Here is a 22873-nt window from a genome sequence, read left to right on the forward strand (position 1 = left end):
CTAATATACTGTAGGAAATTCAAACTAACATGAACAATTAAGAGTATCAATCAATTATTTACATTATATTTACACCCTGGAGTTACCACTGTACAATTATTTCACAATGCTTAGTTTTGAAAGTTTTTTGGAAACATTTAAAATTTATCCTGATCACAATTTATCACAATTATATACCTTCAAGACCCCTGGTAATGTAAATTGTACTTACTTTTGTTAGTTTGTTACAAATTATACATCTAAACAAATTAAAATCCTGAGCTAAAAATAAATTGAAAATTTAAGATAAAACATATATAATCTAGAATAAAATTAACATAAAACCCTTTTTTGCATGCATGACATCTCAAAAATAACTTTCCACTGAGAGAGAGAGAGAGAGAGAGAGAGAGAGAGAGAGAGAGAGAGAGAGAGAGAGAGAGAGAGAGAGAGAGAGAGAGAGAGAGAGAGAGAGAGAGAGATTCTTAATATCAATTGCATTCTGAACTATTATTAAGTTATTTAAAAAATTAAAATGTTGGTTTTTCAATAAATAAATATTTCTTTATATAAAACATTACCTTTCCATCATGCTTAATTACTTACTAGTGTTGACTTCAAGGGAGTTCTCTTATTTAAAAATAATTAGAACTTAAAATGCTACTACCACAAACTTGAGAGGTAGATTAATGTAGATAAATAAATGTACTGTATGATTTATACCCTTTTCAAAAAACATTGGCCTGGAATATAAAATGAAAGATGATTTATAACCACTGGGCATAACACTTCAAGGACTAAAAATCAAATATAACTGTTCCTAAAATATTTCCTTCGGAAAATTTTAAGCACAAAATTAGACACTTACAATATTTAGATTAAAACTGATTATTGATTTCAGTGAAACTACTGTACATATAAAAATAATTCTACACTCTCTAGAGTTGTGTTCATTAGAAAGTAACAACAGGTTGATCCAACTCTGCTATAAGAACTTGTACTATTCACACTCACACTGGCTCCTCCATCAAGGCACTCCACAACCACTCCAGGAAAACTTCACCGTAAGTATGAATGTAAGAGATGTTAAGTCCTGCAAACTGGCCAGCACTCTATGCAAACCATTCTCCCAATAAAAAAAATGTAACAAAACATAATGATCAAGTCTCATTAGTCATTATTTTAGATCAGGCAACAGTTTAGCACCTCACAAAAATTGTACTCCACTGCACCATTTTCCATTTTATGAGATCAATAGCTTTTTTAGAGAAAATATAGGAGAATTCTCAAGTAAATTTTGTGGAAAATCTCACTTCTTATGTGGTGTAAAGGTTCTAGTTGGAGTGTTATGAGTCTTTTCTTGACTTCTGGTAATCATGGACTTGTAACTCCAAGTGTGAGACCTAGTGTGGACTCTAGCAGACTTTGACATTGGTTCTCCAACTGGCACAGCCTCCAAATCCGAGTTTCTCTTGCGCTTAGAGGCTATTACTGTCTTTGCAGAGGTTCGACTCACTACTTCAGGGGTGCCACGGTTCACAGATTTCAAAACACGATTTGCAGATAACAAAGTAGTACTCCCTTTTGCGTTCCTTCCTTTAGAGCTAGTGCCAGCCTTCTCCTCCCCATGCTGGTCAGTCCACTCATTGTTATTATTTGGAGGTCTTGGATTCTGTTCCATGTTCTCACTCTCTGCCACATGACCTGTTTGATGTACATTTGACCTTGTTCTCCTTCTGGCTTCCCCCTTCTCTTGAGGAGCTACTGTTGGCAGCCCCTTAACTTTACCACTTAATTTATTTCCAGGACTAATGGTGCTGCTAGATATTACTGGGATTTGAATATCATTCCTCAATGGTTTCATTGCTCTTCTTGTGTCTGCTGTATTTTCAGGTGTGTTTTCAGGACCATTTGGTGACTGGTTTTCTGAACTGTCTTCTAATCTATTTTCTGATCTACTGTCTGGTAAACTTTCAGTTTTACTAAGAGGTCTTTCTTCTGTCTCACTAACAGGAATGACATTGGGTACACTATCAGGGAAAGGTGGTGTTACTGATCTAATATCATTTGGAACAGGAGCAACCAACCTTGAGTCTGCACTCTCACTACAAAGATCTGGGGTCCCGTCCCTGAAGTGCTAGGAACTGAATGTGCACTGCCATAACCACACTCTGAACATCCTAATCTGGTCATGCCCTGATCACTGCATTCTGGAGGGGTTAAAGCTAGTCTTGACGCATCATCCTGGGGACTCGTCTGCCATTTCTGTGGCTGGCACTCCTTGATACGTAACACACTCCGGGTACCCTCTTGTTTAGTGGCCTGGTTTTGGTTGTACATGTGAACCTGAACCAAGGCATCCTCAGGTGTTTTGATGGTGGGCTTAACTGGTGATCCTTTCTTCATCCCCTTCTGCTGCAGCAGTACCTAGAAGAGGTTTTGATTCTGACTCAATAAACTGCCTATTACTGATATATAATGAGTTTCTAACTTATTATAGCACCTACGTTCTTATCTACTCGAATGAATTATTTATTATATGTTACACATACATGGTATATCATCAGTGCAGTGGGTCTTTTCATTGCAACCAAATTAAATATTAATTGGTGAGAACCTACTATAAAACAGACATCACCTACCTCTCTTTTTGGTCGTCCCGGGGGATCAAGAAAAACTGTGACAGCACTGGTATTATCTGCACGAAGGTTTAACTTGAGGTAGCGACCCAGGGCCCCAGACACCACTGACCTTGAAGGGTTTACCCAAAGTCGTTGCTGCAACACAGCAAACAAATGTTTTTTTCATAACATAGTTCAAGAAACATTTACAAGAAAAGTGAGGAAGCATATCAAAGTGAAGTTATAAAACATAATGCATTTTTTCAGACATCTGGCAGAACATAAGTTTCTTCCAACTCTCATATTTTTGGTACTGGATTGAGATCTTTTACTAAATGCAAGAACCCAATAAGCCACATAGTGAAAACACAAGATTTATTCTTTCAGAGACTAATACCTGTATTGTTATTTGTTTGAGATAGAAGAGCTTACCAGTCAAGTGATTTAATAGAAATATTCAAACTAGGATGCAAAATGCACTAACTTATTTATATATGAGACAAAGGCAATCCCAGCAACACTTGACATCATCCAAAGGTGAGAGGTAAGGTAAAGATAAAGATATTGCACATCACCTACCTTGCCACTTGAGTTGGGAACACCAAGGTAATGCTTCTCATTATTACGTTCTGCTTGATGTGCCACACTGACAGCAGCATCTGGTGTCAGTACATTCCACAGTCCATCTGTGCCAAAGATGAGACATCGATGCCGGCTGATGTCAATGGGCATCACATAAACATCAGGTTCCGGGGACACCACGAACTGATCATTGGTGGCATTATAGCTCCAAAGATCTCCTGCATAATAAAAATTAATTATTATCTCCCTTAATGTACTAGCAGAGAGAGAGAGAGAGAGAGAGAGAGAGAGAGAGAGAGAGAGAGAGAGAGAGAGAGAGAGAGAGAGAGAGAGAGAGAGAGAGAGAGAGAGAGAAACTTGCTCTGAACAGAGACAAGGACAACTGTTAAGAACTCCTTCTCCACCACTTACACATTAATACCTTTTCCTCTTTCACAAAAGAAACTTGAATGCATGTAGGGAAAAGTGTACTTATACTAAAAACTAGGAAAATTACCCAAGGAACGAGCTACAGCGAGGAAAGGTATTTCATCCATAGGTGTGGATCTCCGAACAGGACCTTGGTGCCCTGACTTTGGTCTATTCCATACCACTCGTGGCACACCAGACTTGTTGATGACCTTGCCTCCACATTCTGTGATGCGTGCCTTCTCAACCACACTCTCAGGTTTGTGGTCTCTAGTGAGTGGCTCTCCATGCCACTCACCACCACCTAGAACAATAAAGATGACAATGATTTGGTTAATTAAAACTCACCTAGAACAATAAAGATGACAATGATTTGGTTAATTAAAACTAAGTAAAAGTATGGGGTAATGTAAACAATTAAATGATGAAGTGTAGCCCTGAAAAATGTATTTTTTACCAAATAAATTATATACATCATCATTGCATGGATAAAAGATGCACTTAACTAGAAACAATACAACTAACCTTGATCTTCATAGCCAAGCACTATCCCAGAGTCACCAACATGACCAATGTAGATCTTCTGACGACGAATAAAGGCCACACTGGCAGTTGTGCCACTGGTGCTGGGCCATCCAGATGCTGTTCTAGGCCACTGATCTAAAAACACACCAAAATAAACATTTTAAAGGTAAGAACTAAAGTAATATTGAATTATATCAAATTACTTAATTTTCAATTATATTAAAAGTCAACCTTTTAACAAACATATTTTTACTAAACAATGTTGTTAGGCTGTCTACACACCAAAATTTTCTATTCCAACAAACATATACTTTGCTTCACAACTATCTACAAATTGTCTCATAAAAATCCATATATTAGTAAATCTCACAGAAACCAAGAGACACAGTTTCTTGCCCTTCTTCAACAAAAGAAAATTCACAAACTAAGGCAAGTATCATAAAATCTAACTTTGGATTAAAATTAGCAGGGCTGGACATGACTTATATTCTTTTCCAATGCAACAACGACTTTGGAAACTTGCTCCTGTGCGATCTTTTTTTCTTTTATACAAAATGAACTTAAGCATTGAAACATATACTTGTTATTCATTTATTTTTGTCAAAACACACCCTAAACAAAAAATATCTACAGGTCATTCTCTTCCTTCTCCACTATATGTCTTCCTGGCCTAACTTCTCCAATCACAGCTATTTCTTTAAAAAGTTGTCTTTATTCCACTTCAAAGTCATGGAAAATTGGCAGTGTGACTGCTTTAGTCTGACCTTTTCAACACAATTGGGACTTTCAACTTTATGACTTTGAAATTCATGGTGTAGCAAAATTGCAACTCTGTGCTGCGACACCCACCACTGCAAAAAACACTGGATTCGCTCCCTCTTCTTGGGGCTGCCGTGGTACAGTGGAACCATGCGTGCTTTGGGGTCCGAGGGGTCTCCAAGCACACAGGTTCGAATCCTGTCCACGGTCTGAGCGTAGGTTAGGCTTTCTCACTCGGGGCAACAGTTTCCTAGCGGGTGGGCTTTGAGATAGGAGGTACCCAAAAAAAGTATCCCCCTTTAGCCCATAAATTCCCGTGAAAAGCTCACATCGTATATATATATATATATATATATATATATATATATATATATATATATATATATATATATATAAAGGGTGTCAACACTGACAGCTGATGATCTATTCATTTCAATCTTAATGGTTAAAACAAAAACATTTGGTTATGTGACTTTTTTGTTTAATAATTTTTGTTGCCCTTGGCCAGATTTCCTCTCGTACGCAACTGCAATCCAGCAGCAGAAAAGGTTGGGTGGTTCAAAATGTTCACATTGATAGGATCTAAATGCCCAAAATAGAAGAAAAAAAAAAAAAAAAAAAAAAAAAAAAAAATGTACTAAGAAAAAAATATACAATACACAATGATCATGTATGTGTGTACACCTTAAATGACCCTTAGAAAATTTTCAAGTCACAATAAGCATCATGTCACAATTTATTAATGGTTAACAGTTTTGGTTATCTTAAAAACTATATTTAGCCTAGCAAATCTATCCAGGGGCTGTCTCTTAGGAGCCCCTCAAACTTTCAAATTTCAATGTCATAGCTCTAAATTGCCAACTCTGTCCAATCATCAAAATAATTAAATTGCCAATTTTATAAGATCAAATAAGGTAAGTTTGCAGTTTCAACCAATACCAAGGGAAGCAGTGGCGTAGTGGATAAGGTGGTGAGTGTGGGATCAGGCAGATGTCCACGAGTAGGTTCGAATCCCACCAATCCCACCACGTACAGCCTTAAACACTTTGCCATTTGTCGAGTGGTTTAAAGTTACCTACATGTCACCATGATACCCAGGTTATAGGTGGTGATATGGGCCCTAATATGGGTACCACTATAAATAAAATTGCCTACACCACTAATGGGCAAAAGCTGAACAGTGCTTTCTATACACTCTTCAATTGTGCCTACAAACACTATAGGCCTTAACGTAAAAAAAAAAACTCCTGTAACTGATTCATCCTAACCTATTGGACTCAAGGTTAACTATAACTAACCTTACATAACATCTTATAACCTCCTAATTAATGGTCTTATGCCCCATAAACCCAACCATAAAGTAATCCAACCTAACCTACCATATTGTAGCTAGCCAACTGGGGCCATTACCGCCTCCCAAATTATTAAGGAAAACTTATCAATTTCTGACAGGGTAAAATGGAGTTAGAAAGGCTCCAAACAGTGCAATGTATAGCTATCCCATAATGGGCTATAGTTATGTATGGTGCATTGGTTAAAACAATAATAATACCAAAAATAGCTATGGATTCATTATCTGGTGAATGTAGAAGACAAATATGCAAACTGCATTTCCACTACAGGATCACATGCACTCATAATGCTGAAACATTGCAGTTAATCATAAATTTCATGACCCATTTGGTCTACTAAAATCTTCGCAATGTTGACATGTAAACAGTGAGCAAGATAAAGGCAGAGTATTTGGTAAGTGTCTTTCCGAAATAAGGCTTAGTCACTACTTTTGACACACTTTCCTTGGACTTCCCACATGTTTGTGTTACCATTTTCAGGAAATGATATATGTTGCTAACTCAGGGTTGTCTTACTTTTGTCACTATGCAAAGTGCGCCATACCATAAAACAAAGCACTGCACCTCCGTGACAAGCTATGACACGCACGGGTATGATTTGGGATCACTTCACGTAACATACTGTCGATAAGTAAATACATATCACTACAATTAACTTGCAAATGCATCACTCATAAAGAAAAATACATTAGGAAAGCACAAGAAGGCCGCCGCTCCCCCTGATGAGTATGGAGACAGCCAGAACCTCATTTTCCCGCCACTCACCCAGAACCTTCCACATGGCCATATGGGTCTGCAGGAAGCCTTCCTTGATGGCTGCAAGCACGTCCTCGTCATCGTCAGACCAAAATGCACGTAGGCTCACAATATTGTCCATCAGATTATCCTTTGCAAAGTGCGCGGCCTCCTTCCCGCCGTGGCCATCGAAGATTCCGAAGAAGGCATACTCAATATCCTTCTTGTCGTGGGTCCTCTGATAGGCCACCTGGAACTCATCTTCCATATACTTCCTGTCACCTTGGTGTAAATACGCTGAGGCGCGGAGGTTGACACCCACTCGGCTGGCACTCGGCATGGTTCCCAGGGACACCCGCGTCCATCACAGATTCACAGTCCGTTGCCACCTTCGAATATCATTGGTCGTGGTGGCAGTGACGTCATGGTCCTCACCCGCCACCACAACACAACACGGGCGTCCCATTGGCTCAGCCCTCAGTGACGTCGCACAAATATTCCTATAACACTCCTGTCTCAGGGAACCCGAACGCAGCCTGCAAATCAATTCATTATTCAATACTCCCTTTTCCTTGCATCAGTGCCTGTCATAACATTCTAGATATACATACTTAATATTAGTTGCATGAAAATCACCGTGTATGGCTGTCCATGGCGCAAGTCAGGTACAACTCATTGGACGTGTCTTCACCTGCTCACTTCATCCCTGCTTCTCACCCACATGTGACTGACTACCCCCAACAACAACAAACTCAAACCTATGACATGCCACAGAAAAAAACCCTATAAACATAATGGGAATAGGTAAAAATTATATCATGTAGTTTTTTTTTTTTTTTGGCAATGTAAGAGGAAAAATGAAAATAAGAAATGGCGTAGAAGAATGAAAAAGATAATTCTGATTAGGTAAACATAAAAGTGACGAAACGAAATGCCACAATGAAGGAGTTGGGAAGGCTATCATCTTCGAGAAATTTATAATTCATGGAGACATACATATTTGTCTTGTCTTTTGTTACCACTCTGATGATAAGAAAAATGACGCTGATGATGATAATTATAATAATGATAATAATAATAATAATGATAATAATAATAATAATAATAATAATAATAATAATAATAATAATAATGCTAATGATGATGATGATGATGATGATGATGATGATGATGATGATGACGATAATAATAATAATAATAATAATAATATAATAATAATAATAATAATAATAATAATAATAATAATAATAATAATAATAATAATAATAATAATAAAAAAAAAAAAATAATAATAATAATAATAATAATAATAATAATAATAATAATAATAATAATAATAATAATAATAATAATAATAATAATAATAATAATAACAACAACATGATAATAATAATAATGATAATAAAAGCAGATGAATCTTTGACCGATCGAGCGTGCAAAGGTTGGAACAATGTGTTACTTAATACTCTGAGTCTGAATCAGCTATTCCTCAAGGTTGAAAACACTTTTCCTCCACTGGTTTTACGTAACATCCCTCGAATTCAGCTCAATACCTTTTCTTCGTATTCTTTTCTTCTCCATTTTATCTTGGTTGCTTTACGGTGCCGTACATATTGCACATCCCGAACTTATTCTGTCCAGGAACTATCTAATTCTCGCATTCAGGTAAAATGATGTAGGTAAATGTGGGGACTTCAGTTTTGATCCACACCTTACATAATGTTTCAAACAGATAGTACTTAAGACGGGTTTACACGTGTCAATATGCAACTGAAACTGCAAGTCGCTAGAAGTATCGACAGAACCCTTCTAGTCGGAACACGTTCACACACAGCGAGATTAGCGACTGGAAAGTCGCTAAGACAGCACCGTCCTACACCCAACCAATTACTTCAAAGGTTATAATTAGAGTAAATTAACCTACGTTTCTTATAAGAAAATTGTTAATCTTAAAAATAGTATGCACAATTGCGATCAAATTAAATCATTGAAAAACATTACGAAGAACTTTAATTGTAGGCATGAAATAGTCATAGGGAGGAGGAGAGGGAGAGACAACCCCAGAATCATCCAAGGTGGAGTTGTCAGCAAAGGTTTGAGAGAATTTAAGAGTTCAGCTTTAAAGACAGATGTGATGGCAGTTGTGCTATTAGGATGAAATAAAGGAGGGAAAGATGAAGACGTAATTAAACTTAGTGGAGATTTTTTTTTTTTTTTTTTTTTTTTGTGGGGGTGGGCGGCAGATGCAGTTTGAAAGATTTTTACATTTTTTATTTATGAAGGAATGTTTGGCAAATTGAAGAACAGACTTGGCATGATTCCGGGCAGAAATATGAAGTGCATGAGATTATGGTGATGGAAGGCTCAAGTAGCCTTTCCTTACTGAGTCTTGGTCATCCTCTTTTTAGAGATTTCGGTGAAACTTTTGCTGTTGCGTTAGACATATCAAAAGCTTTTTATAGAGTCTGGCACAAAGCTTTGATTTCAAAACTGCCCTCCTACGGTTTCTATCCTCTCTGCAAGTGCTTGCACCTTGTCTAGCCAAACTCCCTTTCAACTATGTCTATCGACCTTTAGCTTTCCTTCATGCAGGAAGTTTTGTCTACATTCAGCCTGTTCCTAAAAAAAGGTGAGTGTTCTAATCCCTCAGACTACAGCTTTAATTTCTTGCTTGTCTACAGTTTTTTAATCTATCCTCAATTGGAAGGTTTTCAAACATCTTTCACTTCACAATCTCTCTGACAGCCAGTATGGTTTCCGTCAAGGCCGCTCTGGTGATCTTCTGACTTTCCTTATTGAGTCTTGGTCATTCTCTTTTAGAGATTTCGGATGAAACTTTTGCTATTGCGTCAGACATATCAAAAGCTTTTAATAGAGTCTGGCACAAAATTAAGCTTTGATTTCAAAACTGCCCTCCTACGGTTTCTATCCTTCTCTCTGCAACTTTATCTCAAGTTTCCTTTCCGGCCGTTTTATTGCAGCCGTGGTAGACGGCCACTGTTCTCCTAAATCTATTAACAGTGGTGTCCCTCAGGGTTCTGTCCTGTCACCCACTCTATTTCTATTATTCATTAATGACTTTAACCAAACTTCTTGCCCCATGATCCATTCCTACGCTGATAATACCACTCTACACTTTTCCATGTCTTTCCAGAGACAACCAATCCTTCAAAGAAAGTCAGCAGATCAAGTAGGGACGCCAAAGTACGCCTGACTTCTTATCTTTCTACGAATTTTTATTGGGGCAGAGAAAACTTGGTAGTGTTCAATGCCTCAAAAACTCAATTTCTCCATGTATCAACTCGACATAACCTCCCAGACAACTATCCCGTCTTCTTCAATGGCATTCAGCTGTCTCTATCTTCTACACTGAATATCCAAGGCCTATCCTTTAATCATAATCTAAATTGGAAACTTCATATCTCATCTCTTGCTAAAATAGCTTCTATGAAATTAGGCGTTCTGAGGCGTCTCCGTCAGTTTTTCTCGCCCCTCCAACTGCGAACTCCACAAAGGTCTTATTATCCATCTTTGTATAGAGTACCTACCCTTCGTATGTTTGGGAGAGGTTCCACTCACACAGTTTTGTTAAATAGGGTGGAATCAAAAGCTTTTCGTCTCATCAACTTCCCTCCTCTGACTTTCTTCAGCCTCTTTCTTACCGCCGGAATAGTGCTTCTCTTGCTATCCTTTATCGCTATTTTCATGCCAACTATTCTTTTGATCTTGCTAACTCTCCTCCTCCTGCGGCCTCGCTGCACAAGGCTTAACTTCTTCCTTTCACCCTATTCTGTCCAACTCACTAATACAAGAGTTAACCAGTACTTTCACTCATTCATACCTCTCTAGCTTTGGTAAACTCTGGAACTCCCTGCCTGCTTTTGTATCTAAATCTTCCTACGACTTGATTTCTTTTAAGAGGGAAGTTTTAAGGCGCTTGTCCCTGACTTTTGGATAACTCTTATCATAAAGGGAACTTACAATCCCTTTTTTATTTTTATTATTTGTTGCCCTTGGCCAGCATCCCCTCTTGCATAAAAAAAGAACGTAAAAAAAAAAAAAAAACTTGTCACACACACACACACATACGCGAGCGCGTAGTGAAGTGGTTAACACAGTCCAGATATATCTGGACCGTGATGGTTAGCACGCTTGGCTCACAACCGAGAGGACTGGACTTCGAGTCCCGAGAAGAGCCCAGGCAAATGGATAAGCCTCTTATGTGTAGCCCCTGTTCACCTAGCAGTATAGGTACGGGATGTAACTCGATCGGGGTTGTGGCCTCGCTTTCCCGGTGTGTGTGGTGTGTGGTGTGGTCTCGATTTTACCTGAAGATCGGTCAGTATGTGCTCGGCTGAGCTCTTTCCTTAGGGGATAGGCTGGCTGGATGACCAGCAGACGACCGTAGTGATTAACACACATTATGTATATATGTATGTATCGTAAAGTGATGAAGAAAGAAGAGACGACAGGAAAAAAAAAAAGTTGAAAGAGGGATGAAAAAAAAAGCGACATTTCAAAACACTGCAGTTATTATATTACCTAAGAGAAAAAGCAAATATGCGAAGAACTATGTCTAGAAATTTTTACACAACAGCGTACAGCTTGATAACGACTGTGACTGCTGTGTGTGGCGTCTGCGGCGTCTGCAGCAAGTGTATAGTGTGTGTTTGCACCGTGTCTGTCCGCCTGTCTCCGCGTGGGTGTTTGTGGTGCCGCTGTTGCACACTCCTCATCCCGGCAGTGTGTACGTCTCAGGGATGTCTTACTGTAAGCAGGAAGGTTCGTAGCACTTTGTAGAATGCCGGAGGAGTGAAATACGAGCGTGTTATTAGGGTGGGAATGTAAAAGTTCACTCATACACCACCGGCGAATCACACCCAGGGTTTTGTATGCTCAGAATACGTGTGCTATCAGCTAGTGTGTGCTGCTGGTTGCTTAGATTGTCATTATATCTACGTTGGAGTGGTCAGTGTTAATTTGGTTTAAATCAAATGCATTTTACTTCACGGTAGAAACTTTCCGGCTGCCCCCAGTGGTCATCCCACACCATACCTCAGGCTGTCATCGGGGTCCCAGGTCTAACAGAAATTAGTAATTTGGTGACCCATGAGATTCAGTCTGTGCAGTCCAACCATATTTTAAGATATTTGTTGCCCTTTTTTTCAGCTTTCCAAGAAGCCCTAATGGCACCATAATAGCAAGTCACTCACTTCACTGTGGCTGATTCCAATGTCGGCTGTACATTCTATACTGCTCCAACAACATAAGATTTTAATTTCATGACTTATAAGTAGAGATGCTGAAAGATCTTTACTCAGCTTCTAACCTAATTGGTGACAAATAGTAGTAATCACCCATTCACCCATTATATAACCTCTTAAAGTTTTATATGAAACTTGTGTATATGTCTTAATGTAATAAGTTGCTTTCATAACCATTTTGCTGTGTATATAAGTAAAGTTTCTTTGTAAATGTAGAACTATTAAAGTGTTATTCATAAATATGCTGTAGTGCTTCATGAATAGTTTTGAGGGTGAATGATAGTGACTGCAATGATAGTGAAGTGGTCATAAAAAAAAAAAAAAAAAAATATATATATATATATATATATATATATATATATATATATATATATATATATATATATATATATATATATATATATATATATATATATATATATATATATATATATATATATATATATATATATATATATATATATATATATATATATATATATATATATATATATATATATATATATATATATATATATATATATATATATGTGTGTGTGTGTGTAAATTGATTCAGTGTCCTTTACAGGGAAAGATCGTGTGATATTTGTTACAGAAGAGGATCATAATGGTCCTGCTGAGGTATCATTACCTGAAGATGATGAGGCACCAGGTAAGGGATTTATCTGCAGATCTAATTATTTTATTTATATATAAGTATGGAAATAGTAGTTATTGATAAAGAAGCAAACTATAGTCTTCCATCTATGAAGTCCATTCTAGGTGTGGCAGATTCCAGAATTCCCATGAGTGTGGCATTGGTATTTCGACCACCAATTATCAGATTAAAATTGTTTCCCTATCTACTTATCCACAAGCCTCTCTCTCTCTCTCTCTCTCTCTCTCTCTCTCTCTCTCTCTCTCTCTCTCTCTCATATACTATATACAATTTATATTCTATTTATTTAGTATTTATTTATTCATTTTCAACTTTCTTTCCACACCACCTACATGAGGTAAAAATCAGGGTTGTAGTATCCATCTTGTTTGGTAGCCAAAGAAAGTGAGGCATGAGCCATAACATTCGCCTGACTTGAACCAGGGACATGCTGATCACCACCACGTCGTAGCAACATTGTAAATGACGTGACCTGCCTCATCCTGAACAGACTTCATAGATGGAACAGACTATAGTTGAATCTTCTAATTAATATGTCACTTAGATCCCATTTAACACATACATGATATTACATTATGCAATTTGTTTTTGTGTATATTCTCATTTTCTTCAATTAAAAATTTACATTAATGATTGACACCTTGAATCATTAAAATTTATCTGTTTGTCTTTTCAGCAGGCCTTATTCTGCCTGATGGTGAAATCAACTGGGCCTGCCCATGTCTTGGGGGGATGGCAACAGGGCCCTGTGGAGTCGAGTTTCGAGAAGCATTCTCTTGTTTTCATTATTCCGCTGCAGAGCCAAAGGGTAGTGATTGTTTAGAACCATTCAAACAAATGTCTGACTGTATGGCACAATACCCCAATGTTTATGGTAATAAGGACAAGGAAGAAGAAATTGCAGCAACAGGTACTGACCTTCCTAATGGCTCCCAACCCACTGATGAAGTGACGGCCAAAGCATAGCAGAGCTCTGGTTATCAGTTTGTATGAACCTCATTTAGGACCACAGCAATGAGAATCACTGAGGGAGACTAATACTGTGACTACAGTATTAGTGATGCTCATTTTAGATGAAGAATCAGTGCACTATATATCAGGTGACAGTTGAGTGGCTCTCTCTCTCTTACTTGCTGTCTGTTGTAAATATTACTTAAGAAAATGGTTTTGTTGGGAGATAATATTTTCAAGTTATCTGTTGAGTGAATAATGTGGTTTAGATGTAAAAATGTAACATAAATATTTGTTTTCAATAAGTTGAATCAAATCTTTGTTTAAACAAAGAACAATTGAAGGCTCTGTGAGACCAATTTTTAACATAATAAATATGAAATGGTTTTTGAAGGTTTTATTACTCATTGAATTTCAATCGATCTCATCTGATGCCTTCCTATGGGACCATTCCTATAAGGGTGGTCAAAGCAAGATCTTCCACCTTTCCTGATCCAAGTTTTACTATTTTTTTTTTTTTTTATTTGCCTGGCTTCTACACATGCTCATTTGTTTTATTTTTTAACTAACCTAAGTGACTTTCTTCTATTATGGCAACCTTCAGTTTTACTCCTTTAATTTTTTTTTTACAAACTATTCAGTCTTCATTTTGTCAATATGCTATGTTTTCTCTTTTCACTCATTCTACTACTCCATAATTTATACCACTTGCACAATTACTTGTGCTTCCCCCTTTCTTTTTCCTTCCATAATCACCACATGCCTTCCTACAGTTGGCACTCGCTCTGATATCATACACTTGTATTTCTTTCCTCCCTAAAAAACACCATCTTTTTTCAATCACCATTCACATTAATTTTTCCATTTCATATATAGCTTAGAATTTATCCATCAATGTACAGGCCCCCTCCCCAGAAGAGGACACCGAGATTCATATATCATAATTTTGAAATTTAAATAAAGGGTGTGTGTGTGTAGTATATGCATGCAGTTTTTTGTAAAGGAGAGCTGTCTTTAGAGGGTAGGCTGTGACTGCCCCATTGAGTTTGGAAGTTCACAGCATCCTGTGAACTGGACCAAAATTAATGCTATTAGGTCTCGCTGGGAATAAATTATAGTTTTGGCAGGTGTCTACTATCTCCTTGCATTTTGTTCTATCTTTGTGCTAACAGTTCCAAGTAGCCTATATCTGGCTATATAGCCATCAATAACATAATTATGGTTGAATCTGTACACACAAATAAATAAAAAATAATAAGTTGTAAAGTATGTAATTTGCCATAAGGGCAGTGATACCTCTGGGGTTAAATATTTTCATAAATGGCTGTGTTAGTATTTTCAGTATAAGAATAAATTAAAGTAAGAGTGTATTGTTTGAAGATAGAATTATGTAGCTATCATGGAGACAACACCCCACAATATTTGAGGAGAATAAATCACACTTTTTATATCAAAATTATTAATTGTCTACAATTTAGCAAATAAAAGTATGAGGTCTCATCTGAAAACCAGAACTATGTGAGCTATCTAAACTTTGTTCCCTTGCAAGTAATCATTTAGCCAGCTGTCCATCTTCACAAATGAGCCTCAATGTAGTCCTGGTTGGCATTCTTTATGACTGCAAGAGGAGAAAAAAAAATGTTAATCAAAATCTAGAAGAAAATTGTACAGTCAATAATTTATTAATTCATTCTGAATAACAATATCTACCTATCAAAGCAACTGAATACTCCAAACAACAACCATCCTACTACCCATCTACTTTTTTCATATTTTTTTTCTCAGTTTATGTTGTTCCTTAAATTTTAGCAGCATCTCACATTTCAACTCCTTTATCAGCTGTTCCAATCTTTCCTCTGCATCAGTTCATCCCATAATACCAATAATACATGGTTTATTCATAAGGTAAAGTACAAAAGGACACCTTAGCATGTCAAAACATCAGCCCTTACATTGAAAATGCTCTAATTAAAAACAAATTTATCAGTAAATACACACCTCAGGAGCAGGTGGAAGAGGAACCTCACTGGGATGAGGAACTGGATGGGAAAGCTCAGTAGTTACTCTCCCTTCAATCACATCCATAAGACTTGGTGGTATGTGTGCTCTCTGTAACATCATGTAACATTTACCTGATTAAAAAGTAGCAAAACAACCTAACAGTTGACATGATGAACTTTTATCACCTTAAGAACCTAATAGATCATTAAAATAAAAGAAATCACAATCACTCCCATAAATAAAATCCATTAATTATCTCCTGAATCTCTCTATTATGAAAGAGTAATGATAATCTTTAACCTCATAAAAATCACTGGCACAGCACACAGCACAGAAGATACACCAGTTAAAAGAAACAATCAATAAAAATAAATACAGTAAAATAAAAGTTGGATAGTATCATGTAAGCTAGCAATCAACACAAAGTAATTCAAAGCAAAACATATCATCTTTACCTGGTTTTCAGTAAGAGTTGCAATATGAGAGAGGAGCCTAGAGCGTAAGTCAGGTGCCACAGAGAATACATCAGCAAGCTGGGGTGGGGGAAGCTGAAGTAATACTGTGAAGCTCTGGGCTCCTGCTCGTTGGCAACACTTGATGAAACCTTCCCATACTTTCCTTTGCTTCCATACCTGTGGAATGTGGCCAAATAAGGGATTACTTTGGAATTTGGAATCTAGGAAAGGATAAGTATCATTATTTTTACTAAAGTAACATTTTGACTGTAATTTGAACTGTTTTTAGATATGAATTACAAAGCAGCACATAATAACTGTCATGAAGCAAGCAGCTTAACAATGAGAGTGTCTGTCATAAGCCATTAAGACTGGATGGATGGATGTTTGTGAAAAGATTAATCCAATTTACATAGATTCCTAAGAGAAAAATAGCTTTGGTTTTAAACCTTTTGGATTTCAAACATCATTCATGAAAAATTAAGTTAAAGAACTAAGGTTTCACTATAAATCATCATAGCAATGTATGCTATTGCTTCATAGACACTGTACACTGTTTACACTAATGAATGACACTTTAAACTTTATGATGTATATAAACCATCAGAGAACTGTCATGTCAACAAGGTCATTTGCATCATAGGCTGTTCTAGTGAAAGACTGTTATGATAAACAAACTTTACACCTACCTGACGAGATATGAGACGTTGGAGCACATTCATAATGAATCCTAGGAGCTTGGGATAATGCGTGAGGGTTTGGATGACAGTGCGCATAAAGAGTGTTGGTAAGGAAGGTTGTTCCATCAGCTGCTGTAGTACAAAGGCCAATACTTCTGCTGTGTAAATATTCCTCTCTCCAAAACACAGGCCTGTTGCTGATGAGAGAGAAGAAAAAAAAATAAATAAAATAAAATAAAATAAATAAATAAATAAATAAAAAAAAAAAATAAATAAATAAATAAATAAATAAATAAATAAATAAATAAATAAATAAATAAATAAATATATATATATATATATATATATATATATATATATATATATATATATATATATATATATATATATATATATATATATAGTGATGTAGCATTCTTATTTGTTACCTATCTGATTGTATACCAGGCTGACATCCTCCATAAAGAACAAAAGCCAAGATATGGTGCCTACTGTACATACCACATTCATGATCATACTTAAAAACATAGGGTCAAGGTCTCTAAGGGAAAAGGACTGATCACCACCCACACTTTAAAAAGTACATCATGGCAAACTCATCTGCATCTTTATAGTATTAAGCTCAAAACTATGAATGGAAAAGATACAAAAAAAAAATCACGAGTGCAAAGTAAAGTGTTTCTATACTTCCACCATAGAATACCTTTAATGACAGTCTTTACATCGCATTTGTCATTATCAATGAGATGAAGAGCCACCAGCAGGTCAACAGGTGTAAGTGGTGAAGCTCCTGTATCCAGTGTTACTCCCCATAATCTATTAAATACCTGCAAAGAAAAATTACTTCAGTGTAAAACTAACTTTCCTGTAAATGAAGCTGAGGGACTAATCACTAACTTAGGTGCTATATAATGTTAACATCCAAAATCAGTGAGTAAATAGCATCATGTAAAGCCAGGAATGTGAGAAAAAGATAGAAAAGATTATTCTCAGATGAAAAACACAATTCATTTACCTCTTTCACAACATGTGGGTTCAGCTTAATTAATTTCGGCAGTACTGCAATCACTTCCTTCTTACTGAGCCCCGTCAGAACAGGAATGAGAAAGCGCACATCTGATACCCTTCGATTGTAGAGCTCTCTCACACGACACACCAGAGCTTCACTGGGAGGAGCTGCCAATGGAAACCATAGAGTGAAGAGGCTGTTACACCAGTTTCACTCATTATATTCACAAGAATGCAATATGTCACACATGCTTCACTCACCTTTCTCTGTGAGGATATGAATGATGCGAGTGATGAGGGTCTCTCCACCCTTAGGGCAAGTCTCCACTAATTTCAGCAGCTGTGGGGACTCCATGCCCATGTGGCGGATCGGTCCTTCCAACAGGCGAAGGATTGATCGCTTGGCTTCATTTACTGTTTTTACATACACTTGTGCCAAACTGATGAAAGAGAAAAAAATAACAAATAAATAAATAATAATAGTAAAAAAATAATAAATAAATAAAATTTTAATTTTTTTTATTTAATTTAAAAAATCAGAAAAATATATGGGAAAACAAACATTTCAATAATTTTTTTCACTGTACATATAATAGCTTACTCATGGATCATTGACTGATTAAGTGGTAAAAGAGCCAGATGCAAGTATAGGCAGGCCTTGACTGATGCCTCTGTCCATTCCTCGGGTTGGATGGGACGCCCCAAGTCGTGAGTGCACAGAGCTTCTGGTGGTGCTTCCAGAAGTAAATATTTGAGAAACTTGGTAGCTGATTCAGACACAATCTCCATGTAAGTCTCCTGCTCACACAGCTCCACCAGTATAGGTATCACCTGATCACGCACCTAAAAACACAATAACATTATCAATTAATTGGCTATCTTCTGCATTCTGTACTGGCTTTATACATACTGTGGCACCTTAGGCTATGCTTATGCCCACCCTTTTCTGATGCCCAAATTTTGCATCGACAAAATTACATCCACAAATCAAGATAAAAGATGCAAGGACAAAGCATTACTTACTGTTTCTTGCTCATGGGTAGCTAACATGGCAAGGACTTCCAAGGCAGGCTGTGAGGCAGGTGGTCGCCATCGTGATATATCTTTCAAAGTATTGGCTGCAGCCAGGACGGAGTCACTACCTTGGCTACCACATCTAGAAAAAGAAAGGAAAATTAGATAGCTGATGAAAAATCAGGAGCAGGATGTAGCATGCTTTTATTGTATGATCAACATTGAGAAATTTAAGCACAACCTATTCTCTCCTTGCACACTGAGCAAAGCTAAAATCCTTAGACTAAATGTGAAAGACAAATACCAGAAAGAATATACAAGCAAGAGCAGACTACTTGAGAGTTTCCGATTCAAGAAATGAACCTGATGATTCCTGATTTTACTTTTCATTGTCTTTCCCTAAAAAAGATGATTAAAATAAATAATTTTCCATTTTTGTAAACTGTCATTATGTGACTATGGTAATCAGTGACTAACAAAAATTATGGTGACATTAACATACCTGACTAAGGAGGAGATAAGATTCTCAGGCACATGAGGAGCTTCCAGGAACAAACGAGATAAAAACCTGCAACAGTCAAATATCAGATATGTAAACTGATTCTAATATTTTAGCAAAATGTTCATACTCTATCTTGTGGTGCAGTTTGACTTCATATTTAATATTAAGATTAGACTTTCTTGCAAAAGGAAATTGTATGTAAGATTTTATACTCATTCAATCAAGAAGTCATTTTACAATATATATAGTGTACAAAGGCAAGAGAATTCAAATTTTCTCAGTCCAATTACACTTAACCCTTGGCTATCGCGCCCAATTGGGGCCGAAATAGCTGCGCTATAGCTGAAAACGTGATAGCCGAATTGAACAACTAATGGTGAAAATTGTTATTGGTACCGCAACCACAAATTTTACTCCTAATATCCCTCATTTTTACTTCCTTTTAAATTAGTGTATAATCCATTGGTACCAATTAAAACATGTCAAGGTTATAACATAAAAAAAATTTACATCAGCTCATTGTATTTACTAGAGATGTACCGATGCATCGGTATTGGAATCGGCGGTATCGGCCCATTTTTTGGGTATCGGTATCGGCTTATTTTATGCCGATACTTACGATACCTAAAAGAAATTTACTACTTAGTGATATATTCGATATAAGATATTGATTACTGAGTAATTTACCTTTGCAAATGGCTTCAAAAAGCTTCTAGAATTGCTCCTATTTCACAAAGGTTCTCAGAAAGACTTACAGCATCCCCCAAAACAAAGCCTCCCATCTGATAACGATCGCCGTCCACCAACTCATCCTGGTGTCCAGTGCAGTAATCACTATAAGTAGTAGTATCGGTATCGGTGGTATCGGTATCGATAGTAGTATCGGTATCTGCCCAATTAGGTGGTATCGGTATCAGTATTGGAATCGGCCAATATTCTGGTATCGGTTTTGGCCAATGAGCGCTCAGATACCTCATGACATCATGGCTGGGCGAGCGATAGCAGGCATCTGAGGTCACGATAATGAAATTTTAGCAGCTTTTCATGGATGCGTGATAGCAATAAAACGCGATAGCTGAAGTCCCGATAGCTGAGGGTCGACTGTAGAGTATAAGTGAAAAGCAAAATTATATATATATATATATATATATATATATATATATATATATATATATATATATATATATATATATATATATATATATACACACAGGTAACTCTCGATTTATGCATGTTTGACTTACGCGTTTTTTGTTATAATGCGACCGAAAAAATATAATTAATTTAATTTGCGCAATCAGTTTGCTCATAGGCGATTTGGCCCAACCGCATTTTCAAACTGAGTGGCAGACGCAATTTCAAACCGCGCCAGAGAGTTCTGCAGCTGGCCGATAGGTGGGACCTCCGCTCTTCTCATGCCTCATTTGCAGTCTGCCAGCACTGAATACAGACGGAATCTCTTCAATATGCCTATAATTCACCAAGATGGCCCCAAAACGTCCTTCATCTTCTTCTGCAAGTGGGGTTATTTTTGATAAGTAGATTTTTGATAAAGCGGTAAAGCTGAGAGGAAGAGTGACTGACTGTGGTGTGAGTGATGAAGGCAGTGATGCAGTGAGTGCTGCGTTTACGTATTCTTTGTTTTGTTGTTTTCTCTTATTATTTCTTGCTTTACCCTTTACTTTAAATACACTTCTATTATTTAGAATGGTAAATAATAAAACATGTTAATTTAGCCAAATAAATAGAGTATTTTGTACAAATTTTTTTGGACCACATCCCGCATCCCCCCAATTATCTGTTGTTTCTTATGAGAATTACATGTTTGTTTTATGCAAATTTTGATATGCGCAATGCCTCTTGGAACGCATCTATCACGTAAATCGAGAGTTATCTGTATGTCCTACCTCAAGGAGTAATGGCATTAAGCTAAAGAACACAGTGAAGCTTGCCTGTGTCAAGATCAAGATCACTGACACTGACTGCATTTGTTTTGGTTCATGCAATGCGTGGTGCATGGTCCCTTTTGAAATTCTTCCTGACTGGTGTCATTCTATGTAAATTACCAGTAAGTATGACCTATTATATATTGGCACCTTGAAGGAAAGAGTTATTTTGTGGTGTATACCTATCATCATTTTGTTTACATCTGTGAAGATGTCTAGGGTTTGATTTTTGAGCCTCTGTTGCCACCAACCAGTCTCAATACTGAATATTGGCCTCATAGAACACAAGGTCATTTCCTGAGACTTTTTCAGAAAAAAATATGCATCTTATGAGGTATCAAATGCTGATTATATATATATATATATATATATATATATATATATATATATATATATATATATATATATATATATATATACAGTGGAGACTCAATACTTGAATGTCTAAATAGTCGAACTTCTCAATAGTCAAACGCAAAAGTTCGACTTAATACTAAAAAAAATACCTAATAGTCGAACATCCATCCACGTGGCTGTAAACAAAGGGTCTCTCCTTCCTGCTGCCCGACGCACCCCACCGGTCCACCACAGCCAGTTTATTGTCCTGTGCTTTCTCTCCGCATTTTTTTTTTTGTATTTAGAAGCTTACAATGGCACCGAAGAGGCTTGTTAGTGGTGAGGATAAGCCTACAAGAAAGAATGTAGTGACAACCATCGAAAGGAAAAAGGGGATTATTGATAAATATGAGAAAGGAGGAAGAATAACCGATCATGCAGCTGAGTACTGTATGGCTAAATCTACAGTAGCCACAATACTGAAGAAGACAGCTCATTAAAAGAGCTGATGTGGCGATTGGTGTGAAAAGGCAATTTAAGTGACCTGCGGCAGTGGAGGAAATGGAAAAATTGTTGATTGGATAAACCAAAAGCAGGCTGGTGATTCTTTGTCAGAAGGCATAATTTGTGCGAACGCTAGGTTGCTGGATCGTGATCTTATTTCTGATATATATTACATCTGACTCAAATGATGATTTTAAAGCAAGTAAAGGGTGGTTTGTGAATTTCAAGAAAAGAACAGAATTCATTCTGTTGTGAGGCACGGCAAGCCCCCAAGTCAGGAGTAAACATATGCTATACGTCACCTTGTTACCAACTCCCACTATGGATGGTGGGAGCGATAGTGATTTCAAGGTGTCGGATTCCACCACCTCTCTTGCGCGCCTTACTTTTACACCTCAGGTCTCTCGCCACGTTGCAGGGAGACAACTTTTGAATGAGAGTTGTATCAGAAGGGCTTTGGAATTAACAGTTTCTACAATAATAGAGCGAAGATAGTGATGTTCTGGGCTCTGCTACAGACATAGGAGGTTCAACCACCGAGGGGGAGGAAATTCCACCGCAACCACTAGCAACTCCTGTTGTATGAATTATAT

At 37.0% G+C, this 22873-nt stretch overlaps 3 protein-coding genes across 5 annotated transcripts in view; 1 reads left to right on the forward strand and 2 right to left on the reverse strand.

Moving 5' to 3' along the window:
- Positions 1-679: 679 nt before the first annotated feature.
- Positions 680-7699, reverse strand: LOC123517733. Its single transcript, XM_045278138.1, has 8 exons — positions 7598-7699; positions 6992-7497; positions 4116-4250; positions 3679-3894; positions 3180-3400; positions 2622-2756; positions 2031-2406; positions 680-1860 (listed from the first exon to the last, which is right to left on the reverse strand). Exons 2-8 carry the CDS (start codon positions 7299-7301, stop codon positions 1289-1291), a joined length of 1965 nt encoding a protein of 654 aa, XP_045134073.1. The 5' UTR covers positions 7302-7497; positions 7598-7699; the 3' UTR covers positions 680-1288.
- A 3386-nt stretch (positions 7700-11085) lies between these two features.
- Positions 11086-14221, forward strand: LOC123517542 (mitochondrial intermembrane space import and assembly protein 40-like). 3 transcript variants are annotated; one of them, XM_045277701.1, is made up of 3 exons: positions 11086-11212; positions 12794-12877; positions 13560-14221. In XM_045277701.1, exons 1-3 carry the CDS (start codon positions 11101-11103, stop codon positions 13847-13849), a joined length of 486 nt encoding a protein of 161 aa, XP_045133636.1. In that variant the 5' UTR covers positions 11086-11100; the 3' UTR covers positions 13850-14221. The 3 variants fall into 3 exon arrangements, with proteins under 3 accessions (XP_045133636.1, XP_045133638.1, XP_045133637.1); XM_045277703.1 differs by lacking the exon at positions 11086-11212 and adding an exon at positions 11249-11731; XM_045277702.1 differs by lacking the exon at positions 11086-11212 and adding an exon at positions 11252-11743.
- Positions 14222-15276: 1055 nt separating this feature from the next.
- The window catches only part of LOC123517541 (symplekin-like), a 16624-nt gene continuing 9027 nt past the window's right edge, over positions 15277-22873 (reverse strand). Inside the window, exons 12-21 of the mRNA XM_045277700.1 lie at positions 19495-19560; positions 19002-19134; positions 18580-18821; positions 18240-18418; positions 17986-18146; positions 17674-17797; positions 16980-17167; positions 16291-16467; positions 15833-15943; positions 15277-15452 (exon numbers count right to left, since the gene is read on the reverse strand). Of these exons, the coding sequence (XP_045133635.1) occupies positions 15447-15452; positions 15833-15943; positions 16291-16467; positions 16980-17167; positions 17674-17797; positions 17986-18146; positions 18240-18418; positions 18580-18821; positions 19002-19134; positions 19495-19560 (1387 nt within the window). The 3' untranslated portion in view covers positions 15277-15446. The remainder of the gene's footprint in view (positions 15453-15832; positions 15944-16290; positions 16468-16979; positions 17168-17673; positions 17798-17985; positions 18147-18239; positions 18419-18579; positions 18822-19001; positions 19135-19494; positions 19561-22873) is intronic.

Source organism: Portunus trituberculatus, chromosome 42 (assembly GCF_017591435.1).
Source record: "Portunus trituberculatus isolate SZX2019 chromosome 42, ASM1759143v1, whole genome shotgun sequence".
Taxonomy (NCBI): Eukaryota; Metazoa; Arthropoda; class Malacostraca; order Decapoda; family Portunidae; genus Portunus; species Portunus trituberculatus.

Bases quoted from the DNA above. Each gene is read 5' to 3' on its own strand.
- LOC123517542 (XM_045277701.1), top strand. From the start codon at position 11,101: ATGGTTAGCACGCTTGGCTCACAACCGAGAGGACTGGACTTCGAGTCC. The intron at 11,213-12,793 runs GTACGGGATGTA...TGTCCTTTACAG, and splicing joins CTGTTCACCTAGCAGTATAG to GGAAAGATCGTGTGATATTT. The intron at 12,878-13,559 runs GTAAGGGATTTA...TTGTCTTTTCAG, and splicing joins TGAAGATGATGAGGCACCAG to CAGGCCTTATTCTGCCTGAT.
- LOC123517733 (XM_045278138.1), bottom strand. From the start codon at position 7,301: ATGCCGAGTGCCAGCCGAGTGGGTGTCAACCTCCGCGCCTCAGCGTAT. The intron at 4,251-6,991 runs GTGAGTGGCGGG...GTGTGTTTTTAG, and splicing joins GGCCATGTGGAAGGTTCTGG to ATCAGTGGCCTAGAACAGCA. The intron at 2,757-3,179 runs GTAGGTGATGTG...GCTGTGTTGCAG, and splicing joins TTCCCAACTCAAGTGGCAAG to CAACGACTTTGGGTAAACCC.